We start from the raw sequence: 22,190 nt of genomic DNA on the forward strand, positions 1-22,190 counted from the left end.
TCTTACCACAGTGACTTTTTTCCAAGCCCTAAAGCTACATCTAAAAACCATTACCCTTCAGAGTTTCCAGCTTTCAAGTCTGGGAACATCATGATATGCTCCAGCAAGACTTCTGATCTGGACAACCAAGGGCCCAAGGCCACAGGGCACAACATACTGTGCCACATACCATGCTGAACAATTGCTCTGTAATTAGAAGCACACCAAGCAAACACAAACAGAACTAAACTGGCTTCTGTTCTGCTCTTAGAAAGTGTCAGGGAAGCACTGGGTTTGAATTGCATTTATCAAAAAGGCACCATATTAAAAGAAAAAAAATACTTCTAAAAGCAAGGCAAAATTTACCATAGCAAAAAAAATTAGAGGGAAGACACTAATGATCATAGTTTCAGCTGAACTCCAAAGGTCCTACATCATTTCACTGTAGGTTGTAATGACAGCCCCAAATTCAATCTTCAGGCATCCTTGGCACAAGTAACATCATATCTGAGAGCAAAGGCAAATAATTACTAACCTTTCTACGTTGACTGGCTTGTCAAATTTAAAGAGAATATAATCTCCAGCAACTGGTGTGACAGCCCAGAAAAAATCTTCCCCTACGTAGGTTTTTTCTAGCGTGTGCCCCTGGTAGACTTTTAAAGATGTCGAAACCTCTGCAGGAGGATTCACGTGGATTTTATGCAGTAATGGTTTCAGGAAGTCTTTATCCTAATTGAAAGACAAACAAACACCATGCTGGTCAGATAAGTTGGTTTATTATGTTCTTTTTCCAAGCAGTTACACTTCAAACAGAAACATAAATGGAAAAGAAATGCATTACTCATTTTGGGAGCATCAAGTCTTGTACTGATTAATAAGATGAACATTGAAGTTAAAAAAAATGAGAAAAAATATTCCCTAGGGAAAAACTCACATCAATAAGATCCACATAAATAGCATTTCTTATACTTGACAGCAACCACTTTACATCAGATTTCATTCCAAACGCAGCAATATACACCATGATGGAAAACACCAGAAAACCAGAAAATGCCTCTTTTCTCCATCAGTACAAAGCATTTTATTTAATCAGGCTGCTCTGGAAAAGAAGGAAGGTATTGGCTACTAACTGTGAGTTTCTGGATCTTCCCTGCCAGAGAGGAGTGGAGTCCAACGTGCTGGAAGAGGGATGGCCTGAAGCGGATCCGCAGGTTAGACTTCTGTCGGTCACAATGTTTCTGAAATGGGGAGGGGAAAATAAATCACCTTAGTGAAAACCAACACAAGGTAAGAGCACAGCCCTATTCATCCAGTCGTTCTTGTTTTCATTCCAGAAATCCATCACGACTGCTGTGCAAACATAATTCTGTTCCAGGTTCTTGCACAGCACCTGTTTATTCAGTCTTTCAGCAAAGGTGCTGCTTGAGGGATCAGGGACCAAAGTTTATTCCCTGTTTGGAACCCTCTCTGAGACTGCTACCCAAGCAGTGACATTCTGCAGAGCCTCAGTGTGGGTTACATGAATGAGTTTATTTTAGAACTGCTGCACACAGAAACTAACTAGACTTTTGCTTTTCGTCCTACTGCACCCATTTCCCAAATCTGAAACAGTAACAGAACTGCCCCTGAGAACTGTGCTTTTGAGATAAAAAGCTTGGCAGGAAGAAAGACTCTTCCAGAACATGAAATGCACTATGCCAGTGCTTCCAGCTCATGAAAACCAACTCATTCACCATCATGAGAACATTTTAGAAGCTTTATAATAAAACCAAACTTACAGCATCTTTCTCAGGGTTACACACTTTCACCCAGAGGATATGGTCCAGGAGCCAATCGATAGGTTTCTCCTTATAAAACATAAATATGAACTCTACAATAAGAGTGATATCTGGAGACTGGAACATTTTACCTGTGATGACATGAAGAATAACTGGAGTTACTTTAGATTAAAGATAACATTGTCTTTTGAAATCAGTGAGAGAACAGATGATAAATTTGTGCCAAGACACAAAATGTTAGCAAGGAACAACTTAAAATCTCAATGTTATTAAAAGTTCCATACCTTCCAACTAAATAAAACAACTATTTGAACAAGGCCTTTTAACATATGTCAGTGAAATCAAAATATTCAATGTATATTCAATGTATACTACAACAGAATCTCCTTGAGAACAGAAGTTGTGAATTTGCAAAAACAGAGAAAGAAGAGTTATGGGTTTGTCTAATATTCTCCATGTCACCTGTAACCTCCAAGCATCTGAGACAAGGAGCTCTTGCCCAGTCACACATTTCAGCTTCTGCAGGTACAAAAACTAGAGCTGGAACACCTACCACTAACTTCAGATCCTCCTGTGCAGGAAATCAAAGCACAAGAAAGAAGCTACTAGAACATATCCAGAGACAATAAAAGAGACATCCCAGAGCAAGCAGATTTTTTTCTGAAGCACACAGGCCACCAGCAGGACTTCTGGGTGGCACTGTGCTACAGGATCCTTGGGCACACTGCAGCCTGTGAGGCTCAAAGGAGGTCTCTGCAGAAGAAGGAAATTTACTGTTGATGAAGAAAGTCTAGGTACCATCAACGTGAGGAGAATGCTTGAGTCACCATCCCTGGAGGTATTTAAAAGACACACAGATGTGGCACTTAGGGCCATGGTTTAGTGGTGGATTTGGCAGTGTTGGGTTAATGATCTGAGAGGTCTTTTCCAACCAAAATGGTTCTATGACCACTTGCCAGCTAAAAACCCAAAGGCAGTTCCAGATTTGAAGGCTGATTCAGAAAACATCCCCAGGTTTGCAGATGAAATCTGCCCCTGCTTTGCTAGGCTACATGGGAGAAGGCAAAGGGAGAAAGTCCTTACATAACAATAAATCTCTTAGGAAGACACTGGCTGAAGTTACTCAGTTCTGCAGATGGTGCTGGATTAAACAGGGATGGGCTCCTGGGGCATGTGTGCATGAGTGGATCAGTCCAACAGGAGATCTTCTCCAGTATCTTCTGTCTCTCCACACTTGGGAGTCCTGTACAACACACTAGCACACAGCACTCAGGCATGAGAAATGTTCGGGGTTTTTTTTTCCACTTGTGAGGAGGCCTTCAGAGGCTTTCTAAATAAGTTATGCAAGTGGTAGAGGGTCTAATATTTTCTCCTACTCTTAGGAAAAACAGCTGGAATAAACATTAAGAACAGGTTCCCCTCTGAGGTGGCAAAAACACTTCTCACGCTCCTCAGAAAATGGGATTTTGTTCTCATCTACAAGAGAACAAAATTATTTGGAAAGGCCACTAAGGAGCCATATAGGCTACTCTGGATGACAAGCAAATAGGGAACAGCATTTTATATGAAGCTTACAAGCTATCAGCAGTGCAGCACTCTACTGGAGCTGGTGGCTGAGTGAAAATGAAGAAATGGTGCAAACAGTCTACCTCACCTAGCCATTAAGGTAGTAGAAACCAATAAAACAAGAAGGAACAGCACAAACTGATGCACAGGAAGTTTCACCTGAATATAAGGAAGAACTTCTTTCCTGTGCAGTCACTGAGCACTGAACAGATTGCCCAGAGAGGTTGTGGATTCTCCTCACTGAAGATATTCCAGACCCATCTGGACACAACCCTGAGCCATGTGCTCTAGGGTGGCCCTGCTGGAGTAGGGAGGTTGGACCAATGACCCATTGTGGTCCCTTCCAACCCAACTAATCCTGTGATTAAGGAAGATGTTCCCATTTACATAAACAGAAGAGAGGATATACCTGAATTATCACCCTGAAACAACACTTACTACTAGATGCACTAAAGGTAAAACCTTATCTAGTCTTCAGTGATTAGGCACATATGTTTCCACTGTGAATGTGCATGTGGACTATGATTAAGAGCCAAACATTCAGATACTTCTGCTTCTACTTGGGCCTCCCCTAAGTCTGTAATTCATAGAAGATTATCACAAGGCAGCACAAGGAGCTGACAGTTCAAATCCCTATTGTAACAAGGATGGAAAATTTCTCTACAGAAACAGGTGCCTGAGCCTGGCACATTAAACAGCACCTCAGAGTAGCTATGGACTGTCAGGCTTACATGCATGTTTTCAGGGGAAAGCTTCAAAGCTGGGTGTGCTCTGACACTACCAAGTATCAGACCTTTACATACCAAGATCTGCTTTGAGAATGCCTGGACCTCAAACAGTAAGATCCTTTATTTTCTCCAAAAAAAGGGACACATACTTAGGAGATCACCTAAAGGGCCTTGCCCTCTGCAGAAAACAGGTCTGATGCAATCTCATTTCTATTATGACTTGCATGAAACTGGATAAGCATACAGCCAAAGAAGGAAGACTTATTATGGAATTCTGAGCTGAGTTTGGAGGAGTCTGAGTAAGGCTACATCTTGTTGCAGCACAACAAACACGAGGAAGCATCTGACAAAAGTGCCAATTATTTCATCCGTTGGACTGATGCTACATTAGAGCATTCACACAAGTGGAAAAGTAAACATGGTAAAACATCAACTGACCTGACATTGCTAAATCAAAGCTGTCACTTCCAGAAACCTTTAATTTGGCTGTTTACAAAGCAAACCCATTGATATCACTTGGAAGTGGTTGTTGCAACAAGGTCCTCTAATAAGTATCTCCACTTGAAAATACTCTGGAACTAAAATTTGCAGCTCCCACTAAACAAGGAAGAAATCCTACTAGACTAGGGACAATTGCAAAGCTTTAAAAAACAAGAAACAAGAAGTTATGATATTTATCAGTATATTATTACTATTTACACACTATATTGTCATATTGTTTAACATTATTTGTGGAAGCAAATATTTTAAAAGGGGTAGGAAACAATCATATGATTTGCACAATGTTGTTTAAAATATTCATGCAGAATAACAGCTTTCAGCTTGTCACATTTCCAACTAAACAGGCTCCTAATTTTCCTGGTGATTCATCTCTGCCTACTGTTTTCAATGGCATAGGGCAGGAGAAGAGAAAAATATGATGAACCCTAATCAAACAGCAGCTGAAAAATGGGACTGATCAGATGTTTTTGGGATGTTTCTGGGACTGACACTCTCATTTCTAGATGACACATGTTGAGGCAGTCTGTCAGTCACATCTGCTGCCATGGGAAGTAGACCTTTCCATGTCATGTCAGAGAGATGCACAATACTATGTGACTCAGAAGAGAAAAACATCTCTACATTATTGCTCCAACCTCAATGCAAGCAGAATGAAGAGAGTTTCTCCTCTTCTAGGATGTACAGACACAGTCATGCTGCTCTAGAATCCTTTTCTTCTACCCAAGGACAGAGCAAAGGAACCACACTGACTTTTTTTTTCCTTTGACTAGCTCATCTTCTGGACAGCACAAGGATTACACTCTTTAGTTGTCATCTACAGTGAAAAGACACTCACAGACCATGTCACTTAAAACTGAGTGTTAAGTTACAGGATCCTCACCTATAATTAAAGAAGGTGGGAACAAGACTGAAGGTAAGAGTAGGAATTTACTCTTTTCCCTAATTTATCCTAATTTTACCTAAATTAGAAACAGGATACCAGCAAATTATTTACTCCCACATAGCAAGCTTGTGTAGACCCAGAGGCACTTTCCTCTAGGCTGGCACAGCACTGTGCACCATGTAGTCAACCAACCCAGACTTGGCAATAATCTAGTGACTGTGATGATGTCTCAGGACATATCAGGGGTAAAAGGAGGGGAAAAAACAAACCACAAAACCAAACCAACCAACAAAACTCACCAAACAAAACCCACCCTCATACATCCAACTGCAAGTAGGCAGAAATAAGCCAAGTAAGCATCAGCTGGTTGTACCTGCACCTGGAGTCAAGATGAACAGGCAACACTCTGCTCCTGAAACAAGCCCTTGTCTTCCTTCAGCAATCAAGGACAGACATCCAAGCTCCACTTTCCTAAATGCTGTCACCACCTTCCACACCCAGCAGAGCTCTGCCCCAGCCCTTTGTCCTTGTGTGTTACCCCACATCCCTCACCTGTCATTTCTGTCTCAGGACACCACCAGCACAGCAGTTCTGCCATGGATCCATGTCCCATTTTTATCCACCATAACTCTCTTCCTGCACCAGCTCCAAAACAGGTCTCTGCAGTGAAGCCTCTGGTAGAACAGGTCTTCAGAGCTCTGGACCCAACTGTCCACAGCTACTCCTTGTGATGTAAGACAGAGGAGTACAACTCCTGCTCCACAGATCTGATACTCCAGCCCCTCTACACCCAGATCAGCCAATCCTTTGCCTAGTCTCTCCTAAGCAGGAGTAGCAGCAGCAGCCTGGCTTTCCTAGGGCATAGCCACAGCCCAAGAACATAGCTCAGAGCCAAGGTCCTTCAGCCTCCCATGCAGCAGCAGGCAAGGAAAGTGCTGTGAACCACAGAGCCACTGAGATGTTATCCCAATCCAGCCTACAGAGTGCCCACTGGCCATCCCCAACATGCAATCATCAAGCCAAGGAGAACTAAGATCTGCAGTCAATAGGCACTGGCTCAGACCAAAGACAATGTTAAAGAAATGATGTCTCATCTTGCTCTGTGTTCATGCACTTGGTACAGTACAGGATAACAGACATAAATCCAGGGGACTCAGCAGACAAAATTTCAGGTTTCTGGTACAGATCACCTACCATTGGAAAGAAACTTCAAAATCCAAAAGAATTAACACTCAAAGGTCAAATCTTGCTCCATAAGCCCCTAAAGATTTACAAAATGTAGAAGACTTTCTCCATATTATTTAACTCTATTGATAAAAGTGAGAGTCAGGACTGAAAAAAATTAATTGTGGAACACTTCATGCTGTTTATTGTGCCTTGCCAAGACTTCTCTCTGTTTTTCAGCCCATTTCAATGCCACCCTTAGTGAACTATTCTGGCCCTCTCAGTACTTCGTTGGCAAGTACAAGCCACACGTGAAATGAAACACTTTGTTTTCTACAGTTTTCTGAACTGCAAATATCTAAATCCTTCATTTTCATTCTTCCACATAAGCATCATTAAAGGTATTGAGTCTACCCCAACAATAATTTTTCACCTGCTAGCACATATTCTATGGTTGATGTTTTCAATGCTTTCCCTGTTAATGACATGCAAATTACTGGCATTAAAACCAGAACCTCTTTGAAGTTATTTAAAGCTCAAATGTTTGACTTGATCTACTCTTCCCCAAACTTCAACTCTGTGCACAGCTTGAGCAAAACTGTAATCAGAACAACTTAAAATAATCAGAACAAAAGGCCTTAAAACATCAGGGCACAGTAAGACTCAGAGGAACTGTGTAAGACAAGCAAAGAACTGATTTCAGACCACTGCATTAAATGTTTGTGACAGTTGGCATTACAGCTACAGAGCAGAGTATTGCAGTTCCTCTGGAAAACATTTCAGCAGCTGGAAGAGAAATCAATATTTCCTGTAAAAAGCTAGTAGGAGTTTCCTACGTCGTGTCCCAGGGACCACAGTGCAAACCAGAATCCAGGAGAGCAGAAGATGCATCTCCTTCCACAGAGCTTCTTAGGGAAACAGCACACATCTCACCCATTATTTATTAGATACTTGACAGCACTTAAGACTAAGCTTTCAGTATTAAAAAAGAACCAAAGGAAGCAACGTCTGCTCTGTGGCAGAGGTGACAGAATTCTATAATCCTCCTGTCAGCCTAAATAGCTACATTTGCCACTTCCTCATGTAGCACTTGCATAAATTAGATTTTCAGTACAGAAATACACTATGACAAAAAAAAAATAAATAAACCCACAACATTTTTACCTAGCAAACTTGCAAGCTGATCTAGGTTTCCAAAAGCTTACAGTGATTCAGCCACACCTCTCTTTTTCAGAGATTATTTCTAAATCAGTAGCATCCAGGCAATAGTTGCCTGGAGAAGCTGCAGATGCCACATCCCTGGAAGGTCAGGTTGGATGGAGCTCTGAGCAACCTGCTCTAGTGGAAGGTGTCCCTGCTGCCCAGGGCAGGGGGGTCAGAATTAGGTGACTTTTCAGGTCCCTTCCAACCCAAACCACTCTGTGATTCTACGAATTCAGTGCTCTACATTCTGTCTTGGACATCGATGCATAAAACTCATCCCCAGTTACACAGACAACTACTTTTGCTCTTGCCCATAGCAATCTGCATTACCAAATTACCATACTATCAGTCTGCATCAAAATCCATAAAGGGATAGCAGAGATGAGGCAAATCTACATTACATGCATAAAATTTCCATGCAGTATCTGGTTATAGCACACCAATGTGTCTCCAAACCACAAGTTCTAGTTGCTTCCATGAATACTAATTTTCTCTCAAAACTTAAAAGCAACATAAGGAGCAAAAAACCCTAATTTAATTTTCTAGGTAGAAAAGCAACACTAAGATATGTAGCCATAGTTAAATGCATCTGAAATTCTCCTGCTATAATCTAATTAAAAGGAGGCAAACGAATATGATACAAGGGACAAAGAACAGGGATGCAAACAGCAGGAGCTAACAACTAAATTTAACTCCAGCTATTTTCAGAGCACACTGACCAAAAGTATATAGATAGTATAGAAAACCAAGATACTTTCAAACAGTTGTGCATTTGATCAAGCCAAATCTCAGTATTAAGAAGTACCTACCTACCCTTTCTGGCTTAGACTCTGTGCCCTCTGCAGAAGCATTGAGAACAGAAAGGGGCATGGAATATGTGGATATTAAGTGAATAAGTGATCTGAAATACAACTGTGCATGTCCTAAACTGCAAGTTGGGTTTATGCACATTTTGACACGTCAGTCTTACAAAATGGCAGTTTTAAGCAAGTACACTCTACTACTAAACCCAGCAAATGTAGAATAAATGTCAATTACTCCTATAGGCCACGAACTTCATACAGAATTTACCTTGAAAGTGCAACTGGGACTGGAGCTAAACCTCAAATCATGGGCTTAGCTGGGGTTAGTGTTTAACTGTCCAAAAGTAGAAACAAAGTCTGATCAGATGCTGGTGTACAACCAGTCTCTGCTGACACATGAACAGAATGTTGCAAGGGGCTCCCTAAGCCAAGAGACAAGTCTGTTCAGGGCAAAATCTTCAGTAAATTATTTAAACTCTTTTTTCTCTATGCTAGGCAGCTCCATTTTCTATTTCTCCCATCTTTGAGGCCACAGAAAGAGTCCTAGAATTATTTCAGCAACAGTGATGGGAGCCCAAGGCAACCAAGTGGATTAGTTATGTGGTGGCCAGGTAAGTAAGCAGACTTGGCTCTGCCTGTTTCCTTCCTCCTCTCCATTGTTTCTGCAGGTTAGCCTGGCAATCGAATGGACAAAGTAACATTCTGTACCCCAACACAGCATGTTTAGGAGATAATGACTGTTTTCCTTTCTCCTCCAGGAACCTCTGAGACCCTGAAAGTCAGAGAACTATTGCCTCAGCAGCACACCTGACGCTGAGCTGGAAACAGCACAGTACTTACTCACATAATGCCAACACTCTCAGTTCTCAGTACGACCATTATGGGACACTGAGCTCAAAATTAAGCCTTTCTCTGCAAAGCAGATTCAAAGTAAAAAGCACAACAAGAATTTCCAAGAGAATGACAGAACTCAGGGCTGCACTTCTGTTTAACCATGTAGGATTTTCTTTCTGTTCTGAACTAAATTGACAAGCTTCGTTTTGGAATGATTTGTGTTGACCACAGGAATCTCCAAAGTCTGACTCAGCTTTTGATTCCTCCTTGCACATCTCCAGCTTCTCTCTTTCAGAAAGATCACGACACATCACTGCCATGAAATAACCTTTAGATTTACAAAATCTCTTCAAAATGTCTCTTTCACTGCTTTTCTTTTAAGTCTAGTATCTCTCAATAAAAAAAAAGTATTAGTGTAAGAGCAAAGAACCACAAAGCAATTTCCACAGCACCCTGGCAGTCAATCCACAACAACCCCAGATCCTGCTTTAACTTCTCTCACTTTGCTCACTGCAAATTACTCTAACTACACATGAGAAGGAACAGTCATAACTTCTCCTTGATGAAGTAGAAAGGGGGAGATAGAACAGGCTCTGCAAGAAAGACAAACTGAGTCCTGCTGATTCTTGGAAATATTGGCATAAGCACCAGCAATGTTATTTTAGGTGGAGTTAGTTTTCATGTTTTGCTTCTCCAGTCAGTCGTGTTTTAATTACATTTTTGTTTTAACAGCAGCTAAATCAAGTCATGCCTTGCAGTTCCACTGTATTTTTATAAATTAATTAACTTTTGGTTATAAAAATGCCCTTTACCAATGGCTTGAGAATGCCTCAGTCAGACAAATGTATATGTAACAAATGAGGGGCAAAAAAACCCAACCATGAGTTAAACAAGGTTCCTAAAAAAAGGGAATGAATTTCTACTTCTTGGTCTATTTCCAGTGCAAAGAAGATAACTTTGAAGTCAGATCAATATTAATTCACAGTCTGAGGAAAAAAATGTGCTCTTTCAAACTACGAAAGTGAACATTTTCTTACCAATGAAACCCAGCTGAGAAAATTCCAGAATCATCCAATCTTCAGAAGCGAGCTGGAGTGCAAAATTCTTTATTGTGCTGAAATAATTCTGCTTGACAACGATGTCATCTTCAAGCTAGAGGAAGGCAGCAGGGATATCAACATAAATTTAAAAAAAAAAAAGCACCAAAGCAACAGGAAAAGGAGGACAGCTAGGAAATACTGATTTAAGATATATTGCCAACCCATAGCCATATATTTTTAATGCTAGCACTGATATAAAACATAGATGCCACCGGGTGGAATAACTATTGTAGGGCTCAGTCTCTCTGTGGAGAACTAATCCAGACTCCTCCTGTAGTAAGAACCACAGAATCAGAGTCACAGAATGATCAGAGTTGGAAGGGACCCTTGAGGATCATCCAGTCCAACTCCTGACCCTGCACAAACATCCCTGACAATCACACTGTGCTGAGAGCATTGGCCAAACACCTCTGGAGCTCTGTCAGCCTTGGGGCTGTGACACTGCCCTGGGAGCTGTTCAGTGCCCAAACACCTCTGGGGGAAGAACCAGTTGCTAATCTCCAGCCTAACCCTCCCCTGACACAACTTCAGCCCATTCCCTGGGTCCTGTCCCTGGCCCCAGAGAGAAGAGGTCAGAGCTGTCCCTGCACTTCCTTTTGTGAGGAAGTTGTATCCAGTGATGAGCTCTGTCCTCAGTCTCCTCTTCTCCAGCTGAACAGCCCAAGTGCCTCAGCCACTCCTCCTGTGGCTTCCCCTCAAGGCCCTTCACCATCTTTGTTGTCTCCTTTGGATGCAGCACATCTCAACTTATCACCTTAGAGCACTGCTCTTCCACTTTCTCCCATCAGAGAAAACTCATCCATGAGATGATGTTAGCCCAAGGGACACCATCAGTAGAACAAGCAGAATATCTGTATTATTTGCACACAAATGTGACTCTGCTTACTTACAAACCTATCAGCACTGGAGAGTTTCTCCTCTGAGACAAGAAGCTAAGGGACACACTGTCTACAGCAGAGCAGTTCATTTCTCCTGGCCTGAGCTGTCCAACAAAGCACAGGTGCATAGTCCAAACCTCCCACCTAGTCCAGGCAGCAGAACTGCCAAGATGGGATGCTACACAATCCCTTTCATTCACAATAAGTGCAGGTCATTACCTTAAGGATCCTGCAAATCCTGCCCTTTCTCTCAGTGCATTCAAGCCCTCCCCCTTGTGCTGGCATTAACATTCATGCAACTTCTCGCTATCAAACAAGACTGTCTCATGTTATTGGCTGTGGAGCTGCCAAGGGAGCTGAGATTCCCACAGCTCTCAGAAAGTGAGGAGTCAGCATGAGATCTGTGGGACTTTATACTGAAGGACAGTCACAAATTCTAAACATCATTAGTGCAGCTACTCACTAAATCTGCAATATCTGTAGGTAAGGTGTCTACTTCAAAGGAGCAACACATGGTGGGAACAATTCTGAGCTAAATTAAAGAATTTCTTAACTCTGTTCTTGGAAACCTCTTTAAAAAAGAAAACTTCCCTATACACAACAGTCAAATTAAAGTGACACTGCATTTGCCTTCAAAAGAAAGTAAAAATGGACTTCAGCTTGATTTCCACACAAAACTATGCTGGCGTGTTCTCTCCTGGCAGCACAACAATAATTCATTTGGAGATAAAAACAGTAGTTAAGCTGTTTGCATTCCTTCCCTTCTTTTACTAAGCATCTTCAGATAAGTCACATAGGAGAAATTACTTTCTACTCCAGAGACAGTGTCCTCCACAAATTACCTCCTCATACACCCCAAGCACCATGCCCAGTGCTCTCCTTCCATTATGGGACAAGTTCTCTCTGTTCTCTACAGGTCTCTCTGATGTTTCCAATAGCATCAGTTCTGTGGACTAATTTGAAAACTTGTCTCAAAATAAAGAAGGTAGGTTTACCTGGATGTAATAAACTCCCTTTTTCTGGGCATACATCATAAGAAAACAATAATCCAAGTTTTGTTTTGTTCTCCATCTGAAATGAAATGAAAAGCTTAAGGTTTATGAAAAAAAGGTTATTTCAATACACACTGGCAATGTAGAGTAAATCTCACTATGAAGAATGAGGCATATTAGTGAAATGTTAGGACAGCTGCTTTGGGCACTGTTCCCTCAGGAAATCCTCTGTCTGAAAAAAAGGCACAAAGCTTTCACCTTGTGCTTTAATAGAGACACAAAACTGGCTTAACTTGAATCTGATTTTGTGCAAACTACCTGACATTTCACCAAAAACACATGTGCATTTTAACAGTAACTTCTCAGGAACTACTTGGTTCTACATTGTATTTCAGGAAGAAAAACAGCAAACAAAAGAGTCTACATACAGGAATAAAATACTTCAAGTCTCAGTTTTTATCCCAAAATTTAACACTAAATGCAATCAACCAAGCACAGGCTCTGCTCATGCACAGAACAGCTAGGAACCAAATGGATTCACAGATCCTTCTAACGTCCCCACACTTGCAAGAATTACTGGAAGAAAGCATTTCAAGAATCCACATCCCACTTGCCATTTCAGAAACAACAAAAGTGTGGGTGTGGGAGGAGATGGGAAAAATCTGGGAAATAAACTAACCTCACTCTCTCTTTGGAGTCTCCAAACGTCTCTTTCAAGTTGGACAAGTCAGGATAGTAAGTGGCAGGAGGGGCTATCACTTCCACCAAGCCAGAATTGATCTCAGTAGAAAACCTGTCAATAGAAACATCCTGAAGTCACCTGAGAGATTCTGAGCTTTGTAGACCTCCTGCTCATTTTCTGCTGCTACACTTACTGTGTCTGGTTACCACGACTGACTCCAACAAGGCATGTAAAATCAAAGTAGCATATAAAGAAATATATAAAAAAGTACTGGATTCCTTAACATCTCCTTCAGAGCACTACTCTCACCACTCAGAATCTAACTAAACATTTATTTTGCCTTTCTTTTTGCACAATCCAGTGATCTTTTCCTATAGCTCTCTCTGAACATATGGAACACGAGGCCCTAACACAGATGCCACAGATTCCCATCCATGTTAAAACAATCCCATCTGTTTATGTTGCACCAACTAATTTAATCCCACTTATTGTTTTACAATTTAACTGATTGAATCACTGCCTCTTAATTTGTTATCTACTACCTTCTTACTCAAAAGCCCACAGGCCCAAGAAACAAAAAGGCATCATCTCCTACTTCCAGGATATTTTGGTTTTTTACTTATCTCAACCTGGTTTAAGGAAAATCAAAAAGCAAACCCACCAATAAGCTAAGAAATCCCCCATTGAAGCGACAACTTACTCTTTTTCCAGGCTTGCAACGACACCGTTTACATAATCAAGATCAGTCTGGAAAAAAACACAAACAGAAAAACCAAACAGAATAGTTAACAAACAGTTATGGAGCTACTTTTTAAAACAACCAAGTAAAATAAACACTGCAGGTAGTTGCCCCTGAAACTCACTTCTGGTGTGCAAGACACTGGATTAATATACAACACACATGTAACTATGTTTTATCAGAATAAACTTTTTTTTTAAACAGAGGGGAATAATATTTACCACACGTGCACTTAAGAGTTGTTGATATAAATATATTGAATAAAACTCTCATACTCTTAATGATGAAATGATCACTGAGCGTTTGTGCAGGAAAAGCTTCATATTATTGCTATATGATAATAATAATAGATAAGAAAATATTACCAAGAAAAGCTTTCTGGAAAATAGTGCACTGAACACACACATATTCTTCTTTCAAAAGTGCATCTCCCAAACTTTACATGGAAAGCAAATGTCCCAACACAGACATCAGTGAACATATTGTCCTCCTGACTGGGGTTGCTTTTCTGCATCAGAGACTCAGCTTGAGGGACTACCAATCCTACCAGTCACTCAGCTCTTAAAGATGCAATGACTCTAGAAATTACATATTGGTTAAAATAGAAATTGTGACATCCTGGAAAAGTCTAGATCATCTTACTTAACAGGACTGGACAATTATTCAAGCTGGCTGTACACATGCAATCCAGGTAAAGAGAGTTTCTGAACTCATAAATGTGATGAAACTCTGATCATGGTTACACTTATGAGCCTAATAATTCGACATACTATTTATGTTTTTGAAAGGAAAATGTGCAGTCTATAAATCAAGCCAGATTCTGGTGGCTCCTGAGGATTCTGGAGAAAGAGCTGCTTTGAAATGCTGCAAACAAAGGAGCAGTTCTTGGTTTTTCTGATGATTTTGTAACACGGGTTATCATTAAAGGATTATAGACAGAGGATAAGTCCCTCCCTAGCATTTCTACAGAACTGCTAATCTTGTTTGATAAAGGTGCTTACCCTTTGATCTTAAAAATCACCACTTCTATTTTTAAAGATTTATTTTTATGAAATCCAACATAGTACCAGTTTCACACACTGTCCTAAAAGGACAACAACAGTGAGTTTCTCCCCAAAGCAAGTTCTAAGAACATGGGAGTAGAAAGCATTTGTGATATTTTTTCACACAGATTTCCTTCATAAGTGCTATGCCTAGTGCTGGGCAGAAGTTCTAATAAGTAGATAAGATATTCACAATTTAAAACTTGCAGTGAGTTCCACATGAGGAGAATGACAAGTCCATATGGACCTTGATAGATCACCAAGTGTTTAAATACATACAGGGATTGTTCACACACATTTAATTAATGGAATGGAGTTAAAGACAGAACTTTCTCTGTTGTGTATAACAGTTGCAAATCAGTGACCTAGTGACTACCTAAAAATAATGTTACTATATCCAGCTTGAAATGAAGCATATCTTCTTCCCTTTTTTTAAAAAACCTTTTGAAGATTAAACACACAGAAATTGCAGTTTAGTCAGCATACAAAAAAGGCAAAAATTTGAATTTCCAGTTGGCATGCTAAGCTTCAATTACCAGCATTAATAACTCCAGTACTTGTTAAAGAGCCCACACTGTAACTGCTCAGAAAAATACAAGATTTATGTATAAATATATCTACATACACACACAAAGCAGAAACAGCTATTTTCTACACCGTATTCCAGAGACAAAAATAAATGCCCAGCTTCATGCCAACTGGAATCATGTACATAATCACAAGTCTGTGCCTCAGTCTCCTTAGAGTGACCACCGTTGTGACCTAGTTTGCAGACAACCATGAAGGACTTGCTACTGCTTCTAAAACCTTACACACAGAGGAAGCATCACCATCCGGGAAAAAATAAAATTCAAGTCTGGAATAGGAGGTTTTTTCCCTACTTCCCTATATTTGTTTGTGTCCTTCCCACAAAGATTGGCAGTTTCCCAGTCAGAGCTGCAACCACAACAGCTTCACAATAAAAAGATGCAGTCTGTAGTCTTCCAACCTCACACTGTGCTCTGGGTTGCTCTCACACAAAGTCAAAAAGGTCTGGCCTAGCTGCACTGAATGAACACTAGACCCAGCAAACAGCACTGCTGGTTGCTTTCCTCCTGAATCACTACATCAGGGTGGTGCACAAGGAGATGCCACTTTTAGAATGGAAAAGAACATGGGGATTAAAAGAGTTGAGGCCACTTTTCATATGACCAAGCGCATTAAAAAGTTGGTATTCTGCCATCATTTCTAAATAAGCAGTTGTATTTATATCTACCAGCAACATCTGAGATTCAGAACCAGGATTTCAACACAGAACTATAACAGGTTGGCTGTCCTCTTTCCACATCAGAACCTCAAGAGACACCCAACTCCTTTCCTTACCCACTCTAACACTAAGTGGGATCTCTGCCAACACCTTCCTGCTGTGGACACATCCCAGGAAAGTGGCACTTCTAAGTTATTTCATACAACATCATGAAATAAGTATGAGAACAGGCAATAAATTTGATCAAGCTGTGACCCTACCCAAGAGAAGATCTAAGTATATAGAAGACTTTGCAGGGTAGCAGTGGAAGGAGATCTGGAATAGCTAGATGAAATCTGAGGATCTTCCAAGCAGAATCAATTCATTTGGTTAGCAACTTAAGAGCAACAGGAAAAAATATCTATTATTGACCAAAATCTACTCCCCAGGAAGAAAGTATTTATTGACTTGCCAAAATAAGACATAAGGTCCTCTTATCAACCTGCAGGACTCAGGACTCTTAGTCTTCAGGAACCATAAACAGGACAAGACAAATCCAGATGAATAAAACGAAGTCACTCACAAAAGACAAAATGTTGCTGTTCTTTAGGCTTCCGGTGAAGATTACCTAGTAGATATTTGGTTGACTTTGGAGCAGATATGAGCAGGTAAAACCTGTTCCATGGTATCAGCACTGAGTGCAGCTACTGAAATGAAATGTCACCGGTGATCCCAATCAAAGCAGCACAACATCAAAGTCTACAGTTATGAATGTTTTTATCTACCAAATCAGAAGGCATTATCAAAACGAGAATTTTTTCTTAGTAAAACTCTTAAAGCTGAAGATTAAATAATCCCCAGGAGTTCTGGACCCATGACAAAGGAAGATTGTAAGAACAAATCCCCTTAAAGCCATTAAATACGAAATTGTGTTAGGCCCCAAACAGTTAACAGTGCCAGTCACAAAGATGCATCTTATCAATGAATCACATGAAGCCTTAGAAACAAGTTTATCCTGCTGAGGGAATCTCTGGGAACTTCCTAACGAAAGGCATAAGCAGGGGTGGATATTTCAGTATCAGCAGGTCACATCTTTCAGCCTGTTCTTTCCTCCTAGTCATATGATATTACTGACCTCCAAGAGGAAGCAAGAACACTTGGAGTGAGATATCTTCCTTCAGCCATGCACACCAGACCAAGGACTGACCCAGGACAGCATCTTGTTGCAGCAGAGGCAGCCACAAACACATACATAGCAAAGACAAGGACAGGCACACACAACACCCCTCCTGCTATCATCCACACTCCAACCACCCTCAGCTCAGGTTGTCTCCTGGGATAGATGTGATTTTGTGCATTTAATATTCCTCAGTAGACTCATCTTCAAGGTACTTCCTCAGCATCCCCTTGAGCCTATCTAAAGTTTGAGCAAGAAGAGGTTTTAGCTCACAAGATCTATGGAGTTTCCTAAGCCTGTGAGCATGGCTACATCAAAGGTTTAACTCCTTGCATCAGCAATTTTGATGAGAAATGCATACAGAGTGCTCTGATGAATCTCCCTTAAACAAACCCCTCAGAGTCTGTTGCGGAACAAACTGAAGTTTCAGACTGTCAGAGGAAAATAAGTCTTTTAATTTCATCAGTTTTTGTATGATGCTGTACTACAATTCTCTATAGTATCTTGCCCTAGTGCAGGTTGAGGCCATGCTTCAAGTTTGCAATTATTCTAAGGTTTATCTGAACAAACATTCCTATTCATAACAAGCACAGAAAGAACCAGAGCAGCGATGAACTTCCCAATCTTTCTATTGATTGCTATAAGTGACCCTGTGCACAGCAAAGCAGCAGACTGTATTAGGCAGCAGACAAAACAAGAGGTTAGAATGCTCTGATTAACAGCTAGCCAACCATCACACAAACCCAAGATTCCTCATTTTAAAAATCAATCATTTCATACTGTTGAACCCTATTGACTTCGTACCTTCAAGAATTACAGAATCATAGAATCATTAAGGTTGGAGGAGCCCTCTAAGATCATCCAGTCCAACCATTAACCTGTCACTGCTACAACCCCTAAACCCTAAACCAGATCCTCCAGTGTCAGATCCAGACACCTCTGAAACACCTCCAGGGATGGTGACTCCACCACCTCCCTGGGCAATATTCCAGTGCCTGAACACCCTCACAGGGAAAACATTTCTCTTAACATCTAATCTGCCTCTGCCCTGTCCCAGCTCATGACCATTCCCTCTAGTCCTCTCCCTGCAGCCCTGGCAGGACACACATCCCACACCTCTCTCCAACCTGTCAGGGAGTTGCAGAGAGCCAGGAGGTCACCCCTGAGCCTCTTCTCAAGGCTAAACAATCCCAGTTCCAGAAGATGGATGATTTCTCAAAACGTAAGGAAATCTATGGCATTGAAGATCAAACATCTATTTACTGTCTTAAGTGGCACATGCATATTAAAACCAACACAACCATAGAATATCTCAAGTGAGAAAGGCCTCAAAAGGATCATGAACACCAACTCCCTGCCCTTGCAAGATTCCATAAAACTAAACCATTTGACTAAGGGCATTGCCCAGATGCTTCTTCAACTCTTGACAGGCCATGACCTGGGAAGCCTGTTCTAGTGACTGTACACTTTCTCAGTGAAGAAACTTCTCCTAATGTCCAGTCTGAACTTGCCCTGATGTAGCTTCATACCATTCCCAGGTGTTCTGTCACTGGTCTCCAGAGGAGATCACCACCTCCCCCTCCACTGTGCTCCTTGAGGAAGTTGTAGACTGTGACTCTCTTCTAAGTTTAACAAACCAAGTGACCTCAGCTGCTCCTCCTAAGTCTTGCCCCTGAGGCCTTTCACCATCTTGGTAGTTTATCCAGACTGTCAGATTATCCAGACCTTAAATCTTAAATCTACTAGAAGTAAATCTTAACTTATTCAAGACCACCTTTCAAAAAATCACCGGGGAACAAGCATGGTAACCTGCAAAGTGTGGTCACTCCACTGCTTACTGATTGCCACAGTTATACCCCATCCTTTCATCATCCCTGTAGAATAGGAGTGGGATAATTTTACCATGTATTTCAAGGAATAGCAAACAATGCAAAATTATACAGCCTCCAGAAAAGGCAAAGAAAGCATCTATTTGCCTTGAAATGGTGAAGTACATATGAATAGAATTACCTATGTACAGGGCATTCAAATGTACATAGGAAAAAGCAGCTCCTGAAGTGGCATTTGGACCTATTTCGGGATATTTATGCAGTGAAGAAAAAAACCCTAAGGAATAAAAGTGCAGCAGTGGCTTCCAGTGGTTGCAGTAGTGCAGGGATATAAATAAAGCCTGTGGAAAAAGGTAATAATAACTTCTAGAGCTCAAGAAATGCAGCTGAAATAGAACATATTCAGAAATACAGTGTCTGCTTTCAAATCTGAAGCAGCAAGTTCAAGTTAAGTGCAGGGAACATGAGAACAAGATGCACAGCAAAAAAAAAACCCTAGGAATGGGAATAGTGTCATAGCACAGCCATCTAATGTTACATAAGCAGAGTGCAGCCTGTGTCCTACATGAGCTAATGACTTCATCCCTCCCTTACTGCAAGTCCCTGCTCTGCCACACAGGCAAGGAATATCTTCCTCTCTCCAGTCCTTTCTGTGATTAACCCAAACCAGTTCAGGACAGGGTTTCATGATGCACCAGTAGCAGGAATACAAGTATACTCTGGTTTCTCCTTACCCTTGTGCCCTGCACATCAGCTCCTCGATTGTGCAGCCACATGTCCATACAGATTGTGCTGTGAACCATCCCACCACATCAGAGAATGAGTTTAGCTTCTAAGAAAGCCAGAAAGAGCAAAAAACACCAAGGGACTATTCAAAAACAGATGCCAGTCATGTTAGTGTCATACAGCCTCCTTCTAGTCTTGTGCATATTGCAGCTCAAGCCTGGTTTGTCGAGTCTGAAAGAAAGCAGCATTACAACACAGGAAACTTTCTGCTGTCCTTGGGAGAGCCTGGAAATGGCTGAGGTGGTCTAGATGGTTTGTTTTCCAGAAGACAGGCAGCTGCTGTGTGTAGTCTAAAGTATCCTTCTAAGGTGTGTTCATTATTTGGAGGACAGAAGGAATTTATCCAGCTGTGTGTAGTCTAAATTATCCTTCTAAGGAGTGTTCTTTATTTGGAGGACAGAAGGAATTTATCCTCGGCCTTTGTCAAGGCAAACCACCATAGGAAAACTGGATAGTGCTGTCCAAAACTCAAAGTGTCAATACAGTCAATCATATAGGTATGAAGTGACCTGCTCCAATGCAGCTGGAAAAGGATTATTGCTGTTTCTTCCCCTCTCACAAATACACTAGACATCACCAAAGAGATCAGACCCAACTCTGACTATTAATAGTGGTGCTCCCTCACCCAAAGCATCAGGTAGCTGCTGTGGCCCAGGTGCATCTCAAAGTATCTCAGAGAAGCATTTCAGTCATTCAAGTCTAGGGCTTGAGGAAAGAGCTCAATCTTGAATTTTATCTTTGTGCTGAGGTACTAAATTTGTCTCGGGTACACTGAAGTTTTCAAATCCTGTCAAGGCTCTTTTCTTAGATCTAAGGAAGATTTTTATCGCTGGTTTAATTCCATATAAAAGCTTTGCTAGTCACTGATGTGACTAACATAAAATCCTGTGTTGGTGCCCAGTATCAGCAGTCTGTACTCTCTGGGTACCAAAGCTGTCAAAGAAGCAGGGACTGCTATAACAACTTAATATCTCAAATTCCCACTGACAGGTCAAGCTACCCTTTCAGACACAAGAGCTGGCAGTTTATCTAGAAGGTGTGTTAATCCTGAACAGCTTTGGGTGAGAAGTCCAAAACAAAAGCTACCATCTGTGTAGGCCTTTAATATTAACTGGTGAAGCCAACGTATCATCTTTTGACACAAAAGCTTTGTCTAGATTTGATTTTTTAAAGAAAAAAATATATGTATTACATACATGTAAGAAAGATCTACTGGTCTTAAGATACACAGTCTGATTTTTCAAGGACTAGGAAGGAGTACACTCTCCAGGGCAGCACCAGGAAGGGATGCTCACAAGTCTTCAACAATTAGCAGAAAGCATGGAACATCTCTGTAGCTGGGATGACACTAATACATCCAGAGCAAGACAGACAACATACTCTTCTGTTTTCTATCAAGAGAGCTGCTGATCAAAGAGAACTATAATTCAGGCCCAGAACAAGAAAAGGTGAAAATTCAGGCCTGTTTATTTTACTGGGGAAGTTTGACATACTGCACTGCAATGTTAATACCTAGAAAACAAGTTCAGCAAGGTTTGCCCCACTATGTGCACCCAATGCCTAATTTGCTGAGGCTTTGTTCATACCAGCACACAGGGTGGTACCTAACTGGGTGCTTGTGTCACACCGATCCAATCAGTACAGAAACTTTTCCAAAGAAATAACAAAGCAAAAAAAAAAAAAAAAAAAAAAAACCCACCTCGATAAAAGGAGCACAGAGAAAACACTTTTGAAGACCAACATCTTTTCATTTGGCAGCCACAGTTTACATAAAGAGATGATATGATGACAGTTAAATAATCAAGATATGCAAATTTTGCTAGCCTAAGTGAACTGTATATACATGAAACAACAGAGTAAGATTTAAATAATCAATATACAATAACAGTGTCACATGTGGCTTAGTGCTCCAAGAACAAATGGCTGGTCAATTATTACCTAGTCAGATGTAATCAGCAGTGCACAGAAATAGCAAAATGCTTTTGCATACCTCTAGTGCCTTCCAATTTTTCCTGAAATGATTTGTCTTTCTGATATTTTTGGTCAAATCAAGGGCTTATAGTCCTTCCAGCACACACTGATTACGGTTTATACAAAAGACTGTGCTAAGTGCAGTCTCTGATTAATGAAGTGGACAGACAATAATTTGTGATATATTTAGAACAAGTCTAAGATGTATTTTCTTCACTGTAAATGTGTGCTGGTTTTGACTGGGGCAGAGCTAACTTGCTTCCCAGTGGCTAGTATGGGGGTAACGTTTAGCATTTGTGCAGAGCACAGGGTTGATGATATGGAGATGT

At 40.9% G+C, this 22,190-nt stretch overlaps 1 protein-coding gene across 1 annotated transcript in view; it reads right to left on the minus strand.

The window, feature by feature from the left end:
* Nucleotides 1-514: 514 nt before the first annotated feature.
* The window catches only part of LOC103802658 (alpha-1,3-mannosyl-glycoprotein 4-beta-N-acetylglucosaminyltransferase A), a gene marked incomplete at its 3' end in the record, with an annotated part of 29,354 nt that continues 7,678 nt past the window's right edge, over nt 515-22,190 (minus strand). The window contains exons 3-9 of the mRNA XM_009075159.1: nt 13,792-13,838; nt 13,089-13,202; nt 12,413-12,488; nt 10,477-10,591; nt 1,758-1,888; nt 1,110-1,217; nt 515-708 (exon numbers count right to left, since the gene is read on the minus strand). Coding sequence (XP_009073407.1) covers nt 515-708; nt 1,110-1,217; nt 1,758-1,888; nt 10,477-10,591; nt 12,413-12,488; nt 13,089-13,202; nt 13,792-13,838 — 785 coding nt within the window. The remainder of the gene's footprint in view (nt 709-1,109; nt 1,218-1,757; nt 1,889-10,476; nt 10,592-12,412; nt 12,489-13,088; nt 13,203-13,791; nt 13,839-22,190) is intronic.

Source organism: Acanthisitta chloris, unplaced genomic scaffold (assembly GCF_000695815.1).
Source record: "Acanthisitta chloris isolate BGI_N310 unplaced genomic scaffold, ASM69581v1 scaffold1125, whole genome shotgun sequence".
NCBI lineage: Eukaryota > Metazoa > Chordata > Aves > Passeriformes > Acanthisittidae > Acanthisitta > Acanthisitta chloris.